We start from the raw sequence: 15007 nt of genomic DNA, 5'->3' as shown, positions 1-15007 counted from the left end.
TCCGGTGGTAATGCTCTAGTGGTAATGTTCCGGTGGTAATGTCCTAGTGGCAATGTTCTAGTGGTAATGTCCTAGTGGTAATGTTCTAGTGGTAATGTTCCGGTGGTAATGTTCCGGTGGTAATGTTCTAGTGGTAATGTTCCGGTGGTAATGTCCTAGTGGTAATGTTCTAGTGGTAATGTTCTAGTGGTAATGTTCCGGTGGTAATGTCCTAGTGGTAATGTTCTAGTGGTAATGTCCTAGTGGTAATGTTCTAGTGGTAATGTTCTAGTGGTAATGTTCCGGTGGTAATGTTCTAGTGGTAATGTTCCGGTGGTAATGTCCTAGTGGTAATGTTCTAGTGGTAATGTCCTAGTGGTAATGTTCTAGTGGTAATGTTCCAGTGGTAATGTTCCGGTGGTAATGTTCTAGTGGTAATGTTCCGGTGGTAATGTCCTAGTGGTAATGTTCTAGTGGTAATGTTCTGGTGGTAATGTTCTGGTGGTAATGTTCCGGTGGTAATGTTCTAGTAGTAATGTTCTGGTGGTAATGTTCTAATGGCAATGTTCTGGTGGTAATGTTCTGGTGGTAATGTTCTAGTGGCAATGTTCTAGTGGTAATGTTCTGGTGGTAATGTTCTAGTGGTAATGTTCTGGTGGTAATGTTCTGGTGGTAATGTTCTAGTGGTAATGTTCTGGTGGTAATGTTCTAGTGGTAATGTTCTGGTGGTAATGTTCTAGCGGTAATGTTCTGGTGGTAATGTTCTGGTGGTAATGTTCTGGTGGTAATGTTCTAGTGGTAATGTTCTAGTGGTAATGTTCTGGTGGTAATATGCCGGTGGTAATGTTCTGGTGGTAATGTTCTGGTGGTAATGTTCTAGTGGTAATGTTCTAGTGGTAATGTTCTAGTGGTAATGTTCTGGTGGTAATGTTGTTGGGTGATAAGCACAGACTGCAGTCATGGGCTCCGAAACATACATACGACTGAGTTTTTAGAGAAACTGGCTGACTGATAACTGTCACATCAGTCCTACAACTTCTAACTTATGTAGTCTGCTGATCTTTACAGTCATGTTGTTTTCTGGACTGGTGACCGTACTTTGAATGTGTATAATGAGCGAGGGAACAAGAGAGAGAGGTTGAAGAGGTTAAGAGTCAGAGGTTGACATGACAGTCCCTTGCTGGAGGTGGTGTGTCCTACCGATGTAAAGAGGAGGACACAGGCAGGTGTAGTTTCCAACGCCATCGACACAGGTGGCACCATTCTCACAGCCATGGTCCTGACAGTCATCAACATTCACCTCACAGAACGAGCCATGGAAACCAAATCCACAGGCACAGCTGCAACGGCATGAAAGACCACATACTGTTCACATATACAACCACATATACTATCACATGTACTATTCATATATACTATTCACATGTACTATTCACATATACTACCACATGTAATATCACATATACTACCACATATACTATCACATATATTATTCACATATACTACCACATGTACATCACATATACTATTCACATGTACTATCACATATACTGTCATATATACTATCACATATACTATTCACATATATTACCACATGTACTATCACATATACTATCACATGTACTGTTCACATATACAAACCCCAATTCCAATGAAGTTGGGACGTTGTGTAAAACGTGAATAAAAACAGAATACAATGATTTGCAAATCCTTTTCCACCTATATTCAGTTGAATACACTACAAAGACAAGATATTTAATGTTCAAACTGATAAACTTGATTGTTTTTTGCAAATATTCACTCATTTTGAATTTGATGCCTGCAATATGTACAAAAGACTGGGAAAGTTGAGGAATGCTCAAAAAACACCTGTTTGGAACATTCCACAGGTGAACAGGTTAACTGGGAACAGGGGAGTGTCCTGATTGGGGATAAAAGGAGCTTCCCTGAAAGGCTCAGTCGTTCACAAGCAAGGATGGGGCGAGGTTCACCACTTTGTGAACAACTGCGTGAGCAAATAGTCCGACAGTTTAAGAACAACGTTTCTCAACGTACAACTGCAAGGAATTTAGGGATGTCACCATCTCCAGTCCATAATATCATCACAAGATTCAGAGAATCCGGAGAAATCTCTGCACGTAAGCGGCAAGGCCCAAAACCAACAGTGAATGCCCGTGACCTTCGACCCCTCGGGTGGCACTGCATTAAAAACCCACATCATTGTGTAAAGGATATGACCACGTGGGCTCAGGAGCACTTGGGGAAAACCATCGTCAGTTAACACAGTTGGTCGCTACATCTACAAGTGCAAGTTAAAACTCTACCATGCAAAGCCAAAGCCAGATATCAACACCACCCAGAAACACCACCGGCTTCTCTGGCCCGAGCTCCTCTGAGATGGACTGACCCAAAGTGGACAAGTGGGCTGTGGTCTGACGAGTCCACATCTCACATTGTTTTTGGAAATCATGGACGTGGTGTCCTCCGGGCTAAAGAGGAAAAGGACCATCCAGATTGTTATCAGCCCAGAGTCCAAAAGCCAGCATCTGTGATGGTATGGGGGGTGTTAGTGCCCCATGGCATCATGGGTAACTTGCACATCTGTGAAGGCACCATTAATGCTGAAAGGTACATACAGGTTTTGGAGCAACATCTGCTGCCATCCAAGCGACGTCTTTTTCAGGGACGTCCCTGCTTATTTCAGCAAGACAATGCCAAGCCACATTCTGCAGGTGGTCCACCAGCAGGGCTTTGTAGTAAAAGAGTGCGGGTACTGGACTGGCCTGCCTGCAGTCCAGACCTGTCTCCCATTGAACACGTGTGGCACATTATGAAGTGCAAAATACAACAACGGAGATCCCGGACTGTTGAGCAACTGAAGTCGTACATCAAGCAAGAATGGGAAAGAATTCCACCTACAAAGCTTCAACAAGTAGTGTCCTCAGTTCCCAAACGCTTATTGAGTGTTGTTAAAAGGAAAGGTGGTGTAACACAGTGGTGAACATGTCCCTGTCCCAGCTTCTTTGGAACGGGTTGCAGGCATCACATTCACAATGAGGGAATATTTGCAAAAAAACAATAAAGTTTATCAGTTTGAACATTAAATATCTTGTCTTTGTAGTGTATTCAACTGAATAGAGGTGGAAAAGGATTTGCAAATCATTGTATTCTGTTTTTATTTACGTTTTACACAACGTCCCAACTTCATTGGAATTGGGGTTTGTACTATCACATGTACTATTCACATATACTATCACATGTACGATTCACATATATTATTCACATATACGATCACGTGTACATTCACATATATTATTCACGTATACTACCACATATACTGTCACATATACTATCACATACTATTCATATACTATCACATGTACTATTCACATATATTATTCACATATACCATTCACATGTACAATCACGTGGACCATTCACATGTACATTCACATATATTATTCACGTGTACTACCACATGTACTGTCACATATACTATCACGTACTATTCACATATACTATCACATGTACAATTCACATATACTATCACACGTACTATTCACATATACTATCACATGTACGATTCACATATATTATTCACATATACAATCACGTGTACATTCACATATATTATTCACGTATACTACCACATATACTGTCACATATACTATCACATACTATTCACATACTATCACATGTACTATTCACATATACATTCACATATACGATCACGTGTACCATTCACATGTACTATTCACATATATTATTCATGTATACTACCACATGTACTGTCACATATACTATCACGTACTATTCACATATACTATTCACATACTATCACATGTACTATTCAAATATACCGTTCACATATATTATTCACATATACATCACATGTACGACTCACGAACAAAGCAAACACACCTCAGGGGTCCCCAGGCAGGAATTAACCCTTGTCTTACATTAATTATCAGAGGGGTCATATCAATCTGTCTCTCTTGTCTTTTTATGTGTTTTATTGCTCATCTGTCTATCTGTCTGCCTGTCTGTCTGCCTGTCTGTCTGTGTGTGTGTGTGTGTGTGTGTCTTACCTGAAACTTTGGGTCTGTTCATCACTGAGGCAGGTTCCTCCATTGGTGCAGGGATAACTGGCACAGGCATCCACAGGAGTCTCACAATATTTACCCTGGATATGCATGTCACACACACACACACACACACACACACACACACACACACACACACATAATACCACATGTACTTGATGTAAAATACATGCAGATGTCATATTATATATGACACACAAACAGATACTGTACGCACAACTGGACGAGTAGATGTAAACATTTCTGTGTGTTTCTGCAGAAACGGGGTGTGAACCCAGGAGTGAGGTTTAGTAAGCTGCCTAACAAGAAGCTTCTAGATCATGCAAGTCAATCTGGACACACAACCTCAAACACACAGAGTGAAAATACACAACTTTTTTGGGGGGGGGGGTTCCCCCTTTTTCTCGCTAGTTGTACCCGGCCAATTACCCCACTCTTCCGAGCCGTCCCGGTCTCTGCTCCACCCCCTCTGCTGGTCCGGGGAGGGCTGCAGACTACCACATGCCTCCTCCCATACATGTGGAGTCGCCAGCCACTTCTCTTCACCTGACAGAGGAGTTTCACCAGGGGGACGTAGCACATGGGAGGATCACGCTATTCCCCCCCAGCCCCCCCCCCCGAACAGGTGTCCCGACCGACCAGAGGAGGCGCTAGTGGGGCGACCAGGACACACACCCACATCCGGCTCCCCATCTGCAGACACGGCTGCTTGTGTCTGTAGGGACGCCTGACAAAGCCGGAGGTAACACGGGGATTCGAACCGTAGACCCCTGTGTTGGTAGGCAACGGAATAGACCACTACGCTAACTGGACTCCCCAAAATATGCAACTTTAAACACACACATCCTGCATACTGCGTACCGTGAAGCCAGTCTTACAGACACAGGTGTAGAGCTCCGTCGGGTGGGCTTGGCAGATGCCCTGGTTCTGACAGGGGGACGAAGCACACGGGCTGCACTTGGCCTGAACAGAGGCCTCCACCGGACCTGCCAACAGAGGGTAGTTATTACATGCACAGGGTCTCATGAAGGTGTCTCAGCGGTCCTCAACCATGTGCCATGACGAGCCACGTCCATGTGGGTTTTCTTTCCAAACCAGCACTACACCGCCTGATTTAAAGCACCCAACACTACACCGCCTGATTTAAAGCACCAACACTACACCGCCTGATTTAAAGCACCAACACTACACCGCCTGATTTAAAGCACTCAACACTACACCGGCTGATTTAAAGCACTCAACACTACACCGGCTGATTTAAAGCACTCAACACTACACCGCCTGATTTAAAGCACCCAACACTACACCACCTGATTTAAAGCACCCAACACTACACCGCCTGATTTAAAGCACCAACACTACACCGCCTGATTTAAAGCACCCAACACTACACCGCCTGATTTAAAGCACCAACACTACACCGCCTGATTTAAAGCACCCAACACTACACCGCCTGATTTAAAGCACCCAAAACTACACCGCCTGATTTAAAGCACCCAGCACTACACCACCTGATTTAAAGCACCAACACTACACCAGCTGATTTAAAGCACCAACACTACACCGCCTGATTTAAAGCACCCAACACTACACCGGCTGATTTAAAGCACTCAACACTACACCGGCTGATTTAAAGCACTCAACACTACACCGGCTGATTTAAAGCACCCAAAACTACACCAGCTGATTTAAAGCACTCAACACTACACCGGCTGATTTAAAGCACCCAAAACTACACCAGCTGATTTAAAGCACCCAGCACTACACCAGCTGATTTAAAGCACCCAACACTACACCGCCTGATTTAAAGCACCCAACACTACACCGCCTGATTTAAAGCACCAACACTACACCGCCTGATTTAAAGCACCAACACTACACCGCCTGATTTAAAGCACCCAACACTACACCAGCTGATTTAAAGCACCCAAAACTACACCGCCTGATTTAAAGAACCCAACACTACACCGCCTGATTTAAAGCACCCAACACTACACCGGCTGATTTAAAGCACCCAACACTACACCAGCTGATTTAAAGCAACACTACACCGCCTGATTTAAAGCACCAGCACTACACCGCCTGATTTAAAGCACCCAGCACTACACCGGCTGATTTAAAGCACCCAACACTACTTCCGCCTGATTTAAAGCACCCAACACTACACCGGCTAATTTAAAGCACCCAACACTACACCGGCTGATTTAAAGCACCCAACACTACACCGGCTGATTTAAAGCACCCAAAACTACACCAGCTGATTTAAAGCACCCAAAACTACACCAGCTGATTTAAAGCACCCAACACTATACCAGCTGATTTAAAGCACCCAGCACTACACCGCCTGATTTAAAGCACCCAACACTACACCGGCTGATTTAAAGCACCCAACACTACACCGGCTGATTTAAAGCACCCAACACTACACCGCCTGATTTAAAGCACCAACACTACACCACCTGATTTAAAGCACCCAGCACTACACCACCTGATTTAAAGCACCCAGCACTACACCACCTGATTTAAAGCACCCAACACTACACCGGCTGATTTAAAGCACCCAACACTACACCGGCTGATTTAAAGCACCCAACATTACACCGCCTGATTTAAAGCACCCAAAACTACACCAGCTGATTTAAAGCCCCAACACTACACCAGCTCATTTAAAGCACCCAAAACTATACCAGCTGATTTAAAGCCTCAACACTACACCAGCTGATTTAAAGCACCCGGCACTACACAACCTGATTAAAGCACCCAACACTACACCAGCTAATTTAAAGCACCCAACACTACACCGGCTGATTTAAAGCACCCAACACTACACCGGCTGATTTAAAGCACCCAACATTACACCGCCTGATTTAAAGCACCCAAAACTACACCAGCTGATTTAAAGCACCCGGCACTACACCAGCTGATTTAAAGCACCCAAAACTACACCAGCTGATTTAAAGCACCCAAAACTACACCGGCTGATTTAAAGCACCCAACCCTACACCGGCTGATTTAAAGCACCCAACACTACACCGGCTGATTTAAAGCCCCAACACTACACCGCCTGATTTAAAGCACCCAACACTACACCAGCTGATTTAAAGCCCCAACACTACACCAGCTCATTTAAAGCACCCAAAACTATACCAGCTGATTTAAAGCCTCAACACTACACCAGCTGATTTAAAGCACCCGGCACTACACCACCTGATTAAAGCACCCAACACTACACCAGCTAATTTAAAGCACCCAACACTACACCGGCTGATTTAAAGCACCCAACACTACACCGGCTGATTTAAAGCACCCAAAACTACACCAGCTGATTTAAAGCACCCAAAACTACACCAGCTGATTTAAAGCACCCAACACTACACCAGCTGATTTAAAGCACCCAGCACTACACCGCCTGATTTAAAGCACCCAACACTACACCGGCTGATTTAAAGCACCCAACACTACACCGGCTGATTTAAAGCACCCAACATTACACCGCCTGATTTAAAGCACCCAAAACTACACCAGCTGATTTAAAGCACCCGGCACTACACCAGCTGATTTAAAGCACCCAAAACTACACCAGCTGATTTAAAGCACCCAAAACTACACCGGCTGATTTAAAGCACCCAACCCTACACCGGCTGATTTAAAGCACCCAACACTACACCGGCTGATTTAAAGCCCCAACACTACACCGCCTGATTTAAAGCACCCAACACTACACCGGCTGATTTAAAGCCCCAACACTACACCACCTGATTTAAAGCCCCAACACTACACCACCTGATTTAAAGCACCAACACTACACCGGCTGATTTAAAGCCCCAACACTACTTCCGCCTGATTTAAAGCACCCAACACTACACCAGCTGATTTAAAGCACCCAAAACTACACCAGCTGATTTAAAGCACCCAACACTACACCAGCTGATTTAAAGCACCCAGCACTACACCGCCTGATTTAAAGCACCCAACACTACACCGGCTGATTTAAAGCACCCAACATTACACCGGCTGATTTAAAGCACCCAAAACTACACCAGCTGATTTAAAGCACCCAAAACTACACCAGCTGATTTAAAGCACCCAAAACTACACCAGCTGATTTAAAGCACCCAAAACTACACCAGCTGATTTAAAGCCTCAACACTACACCAGCTGATTTAAAGCACCCAAAACTACACCACCTGATTTAAAGCACCCAACACTACACCAGCTAATTTAAAGCACCCAACACTTCACCGGCTGATTTAAAGCACCCAACCCTACACCGGCTGATTTAAAGCACCCAACACTACACCGGCTGATTTAAAGCCCCAACACTACACTGCCTGATTTAAAGCACCCAACACTACACCGGCTGATTTAAAGCCCCAACACTACACCACCTGATTTAAAGCCCCAACACTACACCACCTGATTTAAAGCACCCAACACTACACCGGCTGATTTAAAGCCCCAACACTACACCGCCTGATTTAAAGCACCCAACACTACACCCCCTGATTTAAAGCACCCAACACTACACCGGCTGATTTAAAGCACCCAGCACTGCACCACCTGATTTAAAGCACCCAGCACTACACTGCCTGATTTAAAGCACCCAGCAGTACACCAGCACCCAGAACTACACCCAGCACCCAGCACTACACCAGCTGATTTAAGCATCCATCCATTATCCAAGCCGCTTATCTGAATTCAGGTCACAGGATGCTGGAGCCTGTCTCAGCAGTCATTGGGCGGCAGGAAGGGAGACACCCTGGACAGGCCGCCAGTCCATCACAGGGCAGACACATTCACACCTAGGGGCAATTTAATACGGCCGATTCATCTGACCTACATGTCTTTGGACTGTGGGAGGAAACGGGAGCCCCCAGAGGAAACCCACGCAGAGACGGGGAGAACATGCAAACTCCACACAGAGGACGACCTGGGACGACCCCCAAGGCTGGACATCCTCGGGGTTCAAACCCAGGACCTTCTTGCTGTGAGGTGACCGCGCTAACCACTGCGCCACCATGCCACCTGATTTAAAGCAACATTCAGTAATTTTTTCTAGTAGTTCATCAAGACTGTACACAACAAGTTGAGACCTCTGGATCTTTAATTCACCTCTTAATTCTGCTGCTGTCACCTCAGATGGTCTGGTGGGACACGTGGGCAGTACTGTCCCCATACCAGCCAACGAGGCATGATTGTTTCTTAACAAACTGATGCTCACTACAAGGCACAATAAAAATGTACACAAGACTTTACATGGTTTTTTTTTTCTCCAGCAACGGCTTGTCAGTGGTAGAGGTTGCAGCAAAATACTGGTGGTCCATTATTGAAGAAAACAGTTAAAATCCCTCTTTCATTGTTATGATGCCTCGTAGCGAGTGTAATTTCCTGTGTGCAAAGAAACGATCACATCTCGTTCACCAAACCAACAGAAAAAATTAAACACTGTTGTTTTAAGTAAGGATTGCTCCCTCCGGGTTGGGGATGAGTTGTTGCCTCAAGTGAAGGAGTTCAAGTATCTCGGGGTCTTGTTCATGAGTCAGGGTAGTATGGAGCGAGAGATTGACAGGTGGATTGGTGCAGCATCAGCAGTAATGGAGACGTTGTACCGGACCGTTGTGGTGAAGAGGGAGCTTAGCTGGAAGGCAAAGCTCCCAATCTACCAGTCAGTCTTCGTTCCAACCCTCACCTATGGTCATGAGCTTTGGGTAGTGGGCGCCCGGGTAGCGTAGCGGTCTATTCCGTTGCCTGCCAACGCGGGATCGCCGGGTCGAATCCCCGTGTTACCTCCGGCTTGGTCGGGCGTCCCTACAGACACAATTGGCCGTGTCTGTGGATGGGAAGTCGGATGTGGGTATGTGTCCTGGTCGCTGCACTGGCGCCTCCTCTGGTCGGTTGGGGCGCCCCCAGATCGGCGGAGAGGAGGTGGAGCAGCGAACGGGACGGCTCAAGAGGAGCTGGGTAATTGGCCGGATACAAATTGGGGAGACAATTGGAAAAAAGGGGGAAAAAAAGAAAAAAAGAGCTTTGGGTAGTGACCGAAAGGGTGAGATCACGGATACAAGCAGCTGAAATGAGTTTCCTCCGTAGGGTGTCTGGGCTCAGCCTTAGAGATAGGGTGAGGAGCTCGGACATCCGGAGGGAGCTCAGAGTAGAGCCGCTGCTCCTTCGCGTCGAAAGGAGCCAGTTGAGGTGGTTCAGGCATCTGATCAGGATGCCTCCTGGGCGCCTTCCTTTGGAGGTTTTACGGGCACAGCCAACTGGGAGGAGACCCCGGGGTAGACCCAGAACTCGCTGGAGGGACTACATGTCCAATCTGGCCAGGGAAGGCCTTGGGATCCCCCAGGATGAGCTGGAGGGCGTTGCTGGGGGGAGGGATGTCTGGAGTGCCCTACTTAGCTTGCTGCCACCACAACCCGACCCCGGAGAAGTGGCTGGAGATGAATGAATGAATGTTTTAAGTAACTAGTCCTCACCTGACTTTAAAGTGAGCTCAACAGTGAAATCAGCTGATGTAGAGTTGGGTCGGCTCTCCGTGGTACGTGGTTGAATACTACATCCATCCCACTTCTGAACTACTTCCAGCGTCAACTTGCAGGAATAACCAGCCTACCATAGGTATCCACGCGTGTGTGCAGTTTTGTTTATAAAGCTTGTGGCTCGCCTTTACAAAAGCCATCAAGTAAAATCCAAATCCTAGTAAACCTGCTGCAGTGGCTGGATATTTATACTACACCAGAATAATCGGTTAAACTGGACTTCTTGAAACACGTCTGACGCTCGTATTACATGGCACCAAAAGAAGACGCTGTGAAGTGCTGCCATGTCCAAAATCTCTACAGTGACACCGGTGTCCATGAAAGGCTCAGGTCCTTTTAAATTCATCTCCTGCTTTTCTCCAATTATCTCAAGATGAGCCAAGTTTAGTACTAAGGGCTTTACAAAGCAACAAAAACACACAAATGATCAGATATGGTTCTTCTGGCTTGTGTCCATGTGTGTGTGTGTGTGTGTGTGTGTGTGTGTGTGTGTGTGTGTGTCCAAGCCTGCCTTCCCGGTCTTACCCAGACACTGAAACTTGTCTCCAGGTGTGGTGAGGAGCAGTTTTCCCTCCATGCCCTGCGGACCGGCACAGCGGGCGATGCCGGGCTCCTTGTAACCGCTCTTGACCCAGTCAGACAGCCAGCGCAGGCGGCAGTCACAGTACAGAGGGTTAGCACCGATCGCCCTGTAGGAGGAAGCAGGCGGTTGTTAAGGTCATTAGACACATACATACGGATCACCGAAGATGGAGGACAGTGTGAGAGAGAGATGGAGAGGAGCAGGCCTCTGGACACAAGAAAGGATACAGGAAAGAAAGGCGGTACAGAGGAAACTTAGGAAGCAAGGATGCAATATATCCATCCATCCACTATCCGAACCTCTTATCCTGCTCTCAGGGTCGCGGGGATGCTGGAGCCTATCCCAGCAGTCATTGAGCGGCAGACAGGGAGACACCCTGGACAGGCCGCCAGTCCACCACACGGCCGACACACACACACACACACACACACATTCACACCTAGGGACAATTTAGTTTGGCCGATTCACCTGACCTACATGTCTTTGGACTGTGGGAGGAAACCGGAGCACCTGGAGGAAACCCACCCAGACACGGGGAGAACATGCAAACTCCACACAGAGGACGACCCCCAAGGTTGGACTACCCCGGGGCTCAAACCCAGGACCTACTTGCTGTGAGGAGACCGCGCTAAACAACTGCACCACCGTGCCGCCCGGATGCAATATATGTTGAGGATAAATGGAAGGAAAGAGGGGAGAAAAATTAAGGAAGGAGAGAAGGAGAAAAGGTAGGAAGGAAGGAAGGAAGGAGAGAAGGCATGAAGGAAGGAGGAGAAAGTGTGAACATATGGAGTGAAGGAGAGAAGGTAGGAAGGAAGGAAGGAAGGAGGGGAAAGTGTGAACATATGGAATGAAGGAGAGAAGGTAGGAAGGAAGGAAGGAGGAGAACGTGTGAACATATGGAGTGAAGGAGAGAAGGTAGGAAGGAAGGAAGGAGGAAAAAGTGTGAAGGAGAGAAGGCAGGACAGTTTATCGGACATGACAGATAGTCTGAAACTGAGCATGGGAGGAAGGATGGACAGAACGACAGAAGGAATACTGGAACCGATGTATGGAGGGAGGCTTTACTGGCTTGCTTTCTCACTAATGACCACAGGGAGGAGCTCTAACTCCTCTCAGCTCTGCCAGTGCACTTTACAGCCTCTGGTCATCCCAATCTCACACGCACGCGCACGCACACAAACACACAGACACACAATGCCAACACATCACAGCAGGCACTATGGGTACAAACTCGTTTGTGACAAGGATGCAGTATTTATTCATTAGCAGGAGGTCAAATGGATTTTTTTAATAGGGATGTGATTGGATTACTGGCGACAAAGGATCCAAAATCTCTCAAGACTAAAGCAAACACAAACACACACAGCAGCTCCTCTTTGTTGAGCCAGCCATGTAAAGCCCCGGTCCAGGTCACGGGGCTTTACATGGCCATTCAGTGTACTGTGCAAAACACCTGGACCAGCTGTACCTTTAGAGCCTCGGGAGCCTGGGCAGTATTAAACCTAACAGTAACTATACTGATGCTGAGTTCATCTCAAAAACCATTTCCCACGGGGATCGCCAGTTCAAATCCCCGTGTTACCTCCGGCTTGGTCGGCCGTCCCTACACACACAGCTGGCCGTAACTGTGGGTGGGAAGCCGGATGTGGGTATATGTCCCGGTCGTTGCACTAGCGCCCCCTCTGGTCGGTCAGGGCACCTGTTTGGGGGGGAGGGGGAACTGGGGGGAACAGTGTGATCCTCACGCGCTACTGGTGAAACTCCTCACTGTCAGGTGAGAAGAAGCGGCTGGTGACTCCACATGTATGGGAGAAGGCATGTGGTAGTCTGTAGCCCTCCCCGGAGGGGGTCAAGCACAGACCAGGATGGCTCAGAAGAGTGGGGTAATTGGCCAAGTACAACTGGGGAGAAAAAAAAAAGAGGGGGGGTCCAAAAAAAAAAAAATAGGGTGCAGCATCCACACACACAAAGGTTTCAGATTTGTTTAATTTACTGCGAACTGAGAAGACAACATGAGAAAGACTACACAGTACCTGCAGCCCCTTTCCCCCATTATTCATTTGTTATGTCTCCGCTTTATGAATTATGTTCATTCATCTCATCTCATCTTCAGCCGCTTCTCCGGGGTCGGGTCGCGGTGGCAGCAAGCTAAGTAGGACACTCTAGACGTCCCTCTCCCCAGCAACACCCTCCAGCTCCTCCTGGGGGATCCCAAGGCATTCCCAGGCCAGATTGGACATGTAGTCCCTCCAGCAAGTTCTGGGTCTACCCCGGGGTCTCCCCCCAGTTGGCCGTGCCCGGTAAACCTCCAAAGGAAGGCGCCCAGGAGGCGTCCTGATCAGATGCCCGAACCATCTCAACTGGCTCCTTTCCACATGAAGGAGCAGCGGCTCTACTCCGAGCTCCCTCCGGATGTCCGAGCTCCTCAGCCTATCTCTAAGGCTGAGCCCAGACACCCTACGGAGGAAACTCATTTCAGCCGCTTGTACCCGCGATCTCACCCTTTCGGTCTCTACCCAAAGCTCATGACCACAGGTGAGGGTTGGAATGAAGACTGGCTGGTAAATTGAGAGCTTTGCCTTCCGGCTCAGCTCCCTCTTCACCACAACGGTCCGGTACAACGTCTCCATTACTGCTGATGCTGCACCAATCCACCCGTCAATCTCCCGCTCCATCCTATTATACATGGCTGTGTATCTGCTCATGTGGACTGATGTGTCGTTCCTTTACACCTCCCCTCGTTCTACTCTCCTCCACTCCTCCAACCCTTCCCTCGCTCCTCTCCTTCTCATCGCTCTCTCCCTCATTCTGTCTCCCCCCTCTCAGCTCCTCTCCTACCCCCTCCTCTCTGTCCGTCCTCAGCAAATGGTTTGAGCTGGACCGACCCTGGTCATGCTCGACTGCAGATGATTATACGTGTAGACACACAACCCCACTGATGCAGGCATGTAACACGGTGTATGCTCTTATACCACTCACACTCACAGGACACACACTGCATTAACGCACACACACACACACACACACACACACACACACACACACACACACCAGATCAGTGTTGCCCTGGGAAGTTGTGGGTCTCTCCTGCTAATCTAATATCCCAGGCAGCCACTCCAACCACTTGACCCAGGACACACACACACACACACACACACACACACACACACACACACACACACACACACAAACCCCATTCTGTCAGTGAGGACTGACCAAGCTGTCTGTCTTTCATGGTGAAGGAGAGACAGGGGTTGGGGGCAGGGCTGGAGAGCAAGAGCGAGAGAGAGGAAGGATGTGGGGGGGGGGGGGGGGTGTAAATAAGTATGTGACAGTGCTGCTGCTTCGTGTGTGCATCATGTGCATTAGTACCCACACATGTGTACCATGTTTGAAAAGCCAGAAACCACCCACCTTGTGGGGCCAAGGGTTAGGGTAAGGGCTAGGTTAAAGTTAGGGTAAGGGTTAGGTTAGGGTAAGGGTTAGGGTGAGGCATGTAGTTTGCGTGGTTAAGGTTAGGTTTAAGGGCTAGGAAATGAATGTAGTCAATGAGGGGGCCCCACAAGTATAGTTTTGCGAGCATGTGTGTGTGTGTGTGTGTGTGTGTGTGTGTGTGTGTGTGTGTGTGTGTGTGTGTGTGTGTGTGTGTGCACTTACAGGTGGGACAGGGATGCCACGTCACTGAAGATGCCCTCTTGCAGCTCTGAGATGTCGTTACCATGAAGAGAACTGAAAACATCCAGGTCCAGGTTACCCTGTGTTTACTAACTCGTTTACCATCATCATCATCATTATATGTG

At 47.6% G+C, this 15007-nt stretch overlaps 1 protein-coding gene across 1 annotated transcript in view; it reads right to left on the bottom strand.

Annotated features, from left to right (window-relative positions):
• The window catches only part of LOC130112356 (slit homolog 1 protein-like), a 218539-nt gene that overhangs the window by 18388 nt on the left and 185144 nt on the right, over window positions 1-15007 (bottom strand). Inside the window, 5 exon segments of the mRNA XM_056279686.1 lie at window positions 1180-1319; window positions 4068-4162; window positions 4944-5068; window positions 11147-11310; window positions 14865-14936. Of these exon segments, the coding sequence (XP_056135661.1) occupies window positions 1180-1319; window positions 4068-4162; window positions 4944-5068; window positions 11147-11310; window positions 14865-14936 (596 nt within the window).

The sequence above is a fragment of the Lampris incognitus genome, chromosome 5 (assembly GCF_029633865.1).
Source record: "Lampris incognitus isolate fLamInc1 chromosome 5, fLamInc1.hap2, whole genome shotgun sequence".
NCBI classification, from domain to species: Eukaryota; Metazoa; Chordata; class Actinopteri; order Lampriformes; family Lampridae; genus Lampris; species Lampris incognitus.
The sequence above is the reverse complement of the archived record's forward strand: the minus strand, read 5'-3'. Positions and strand labels throughout refer to the sequence as shown.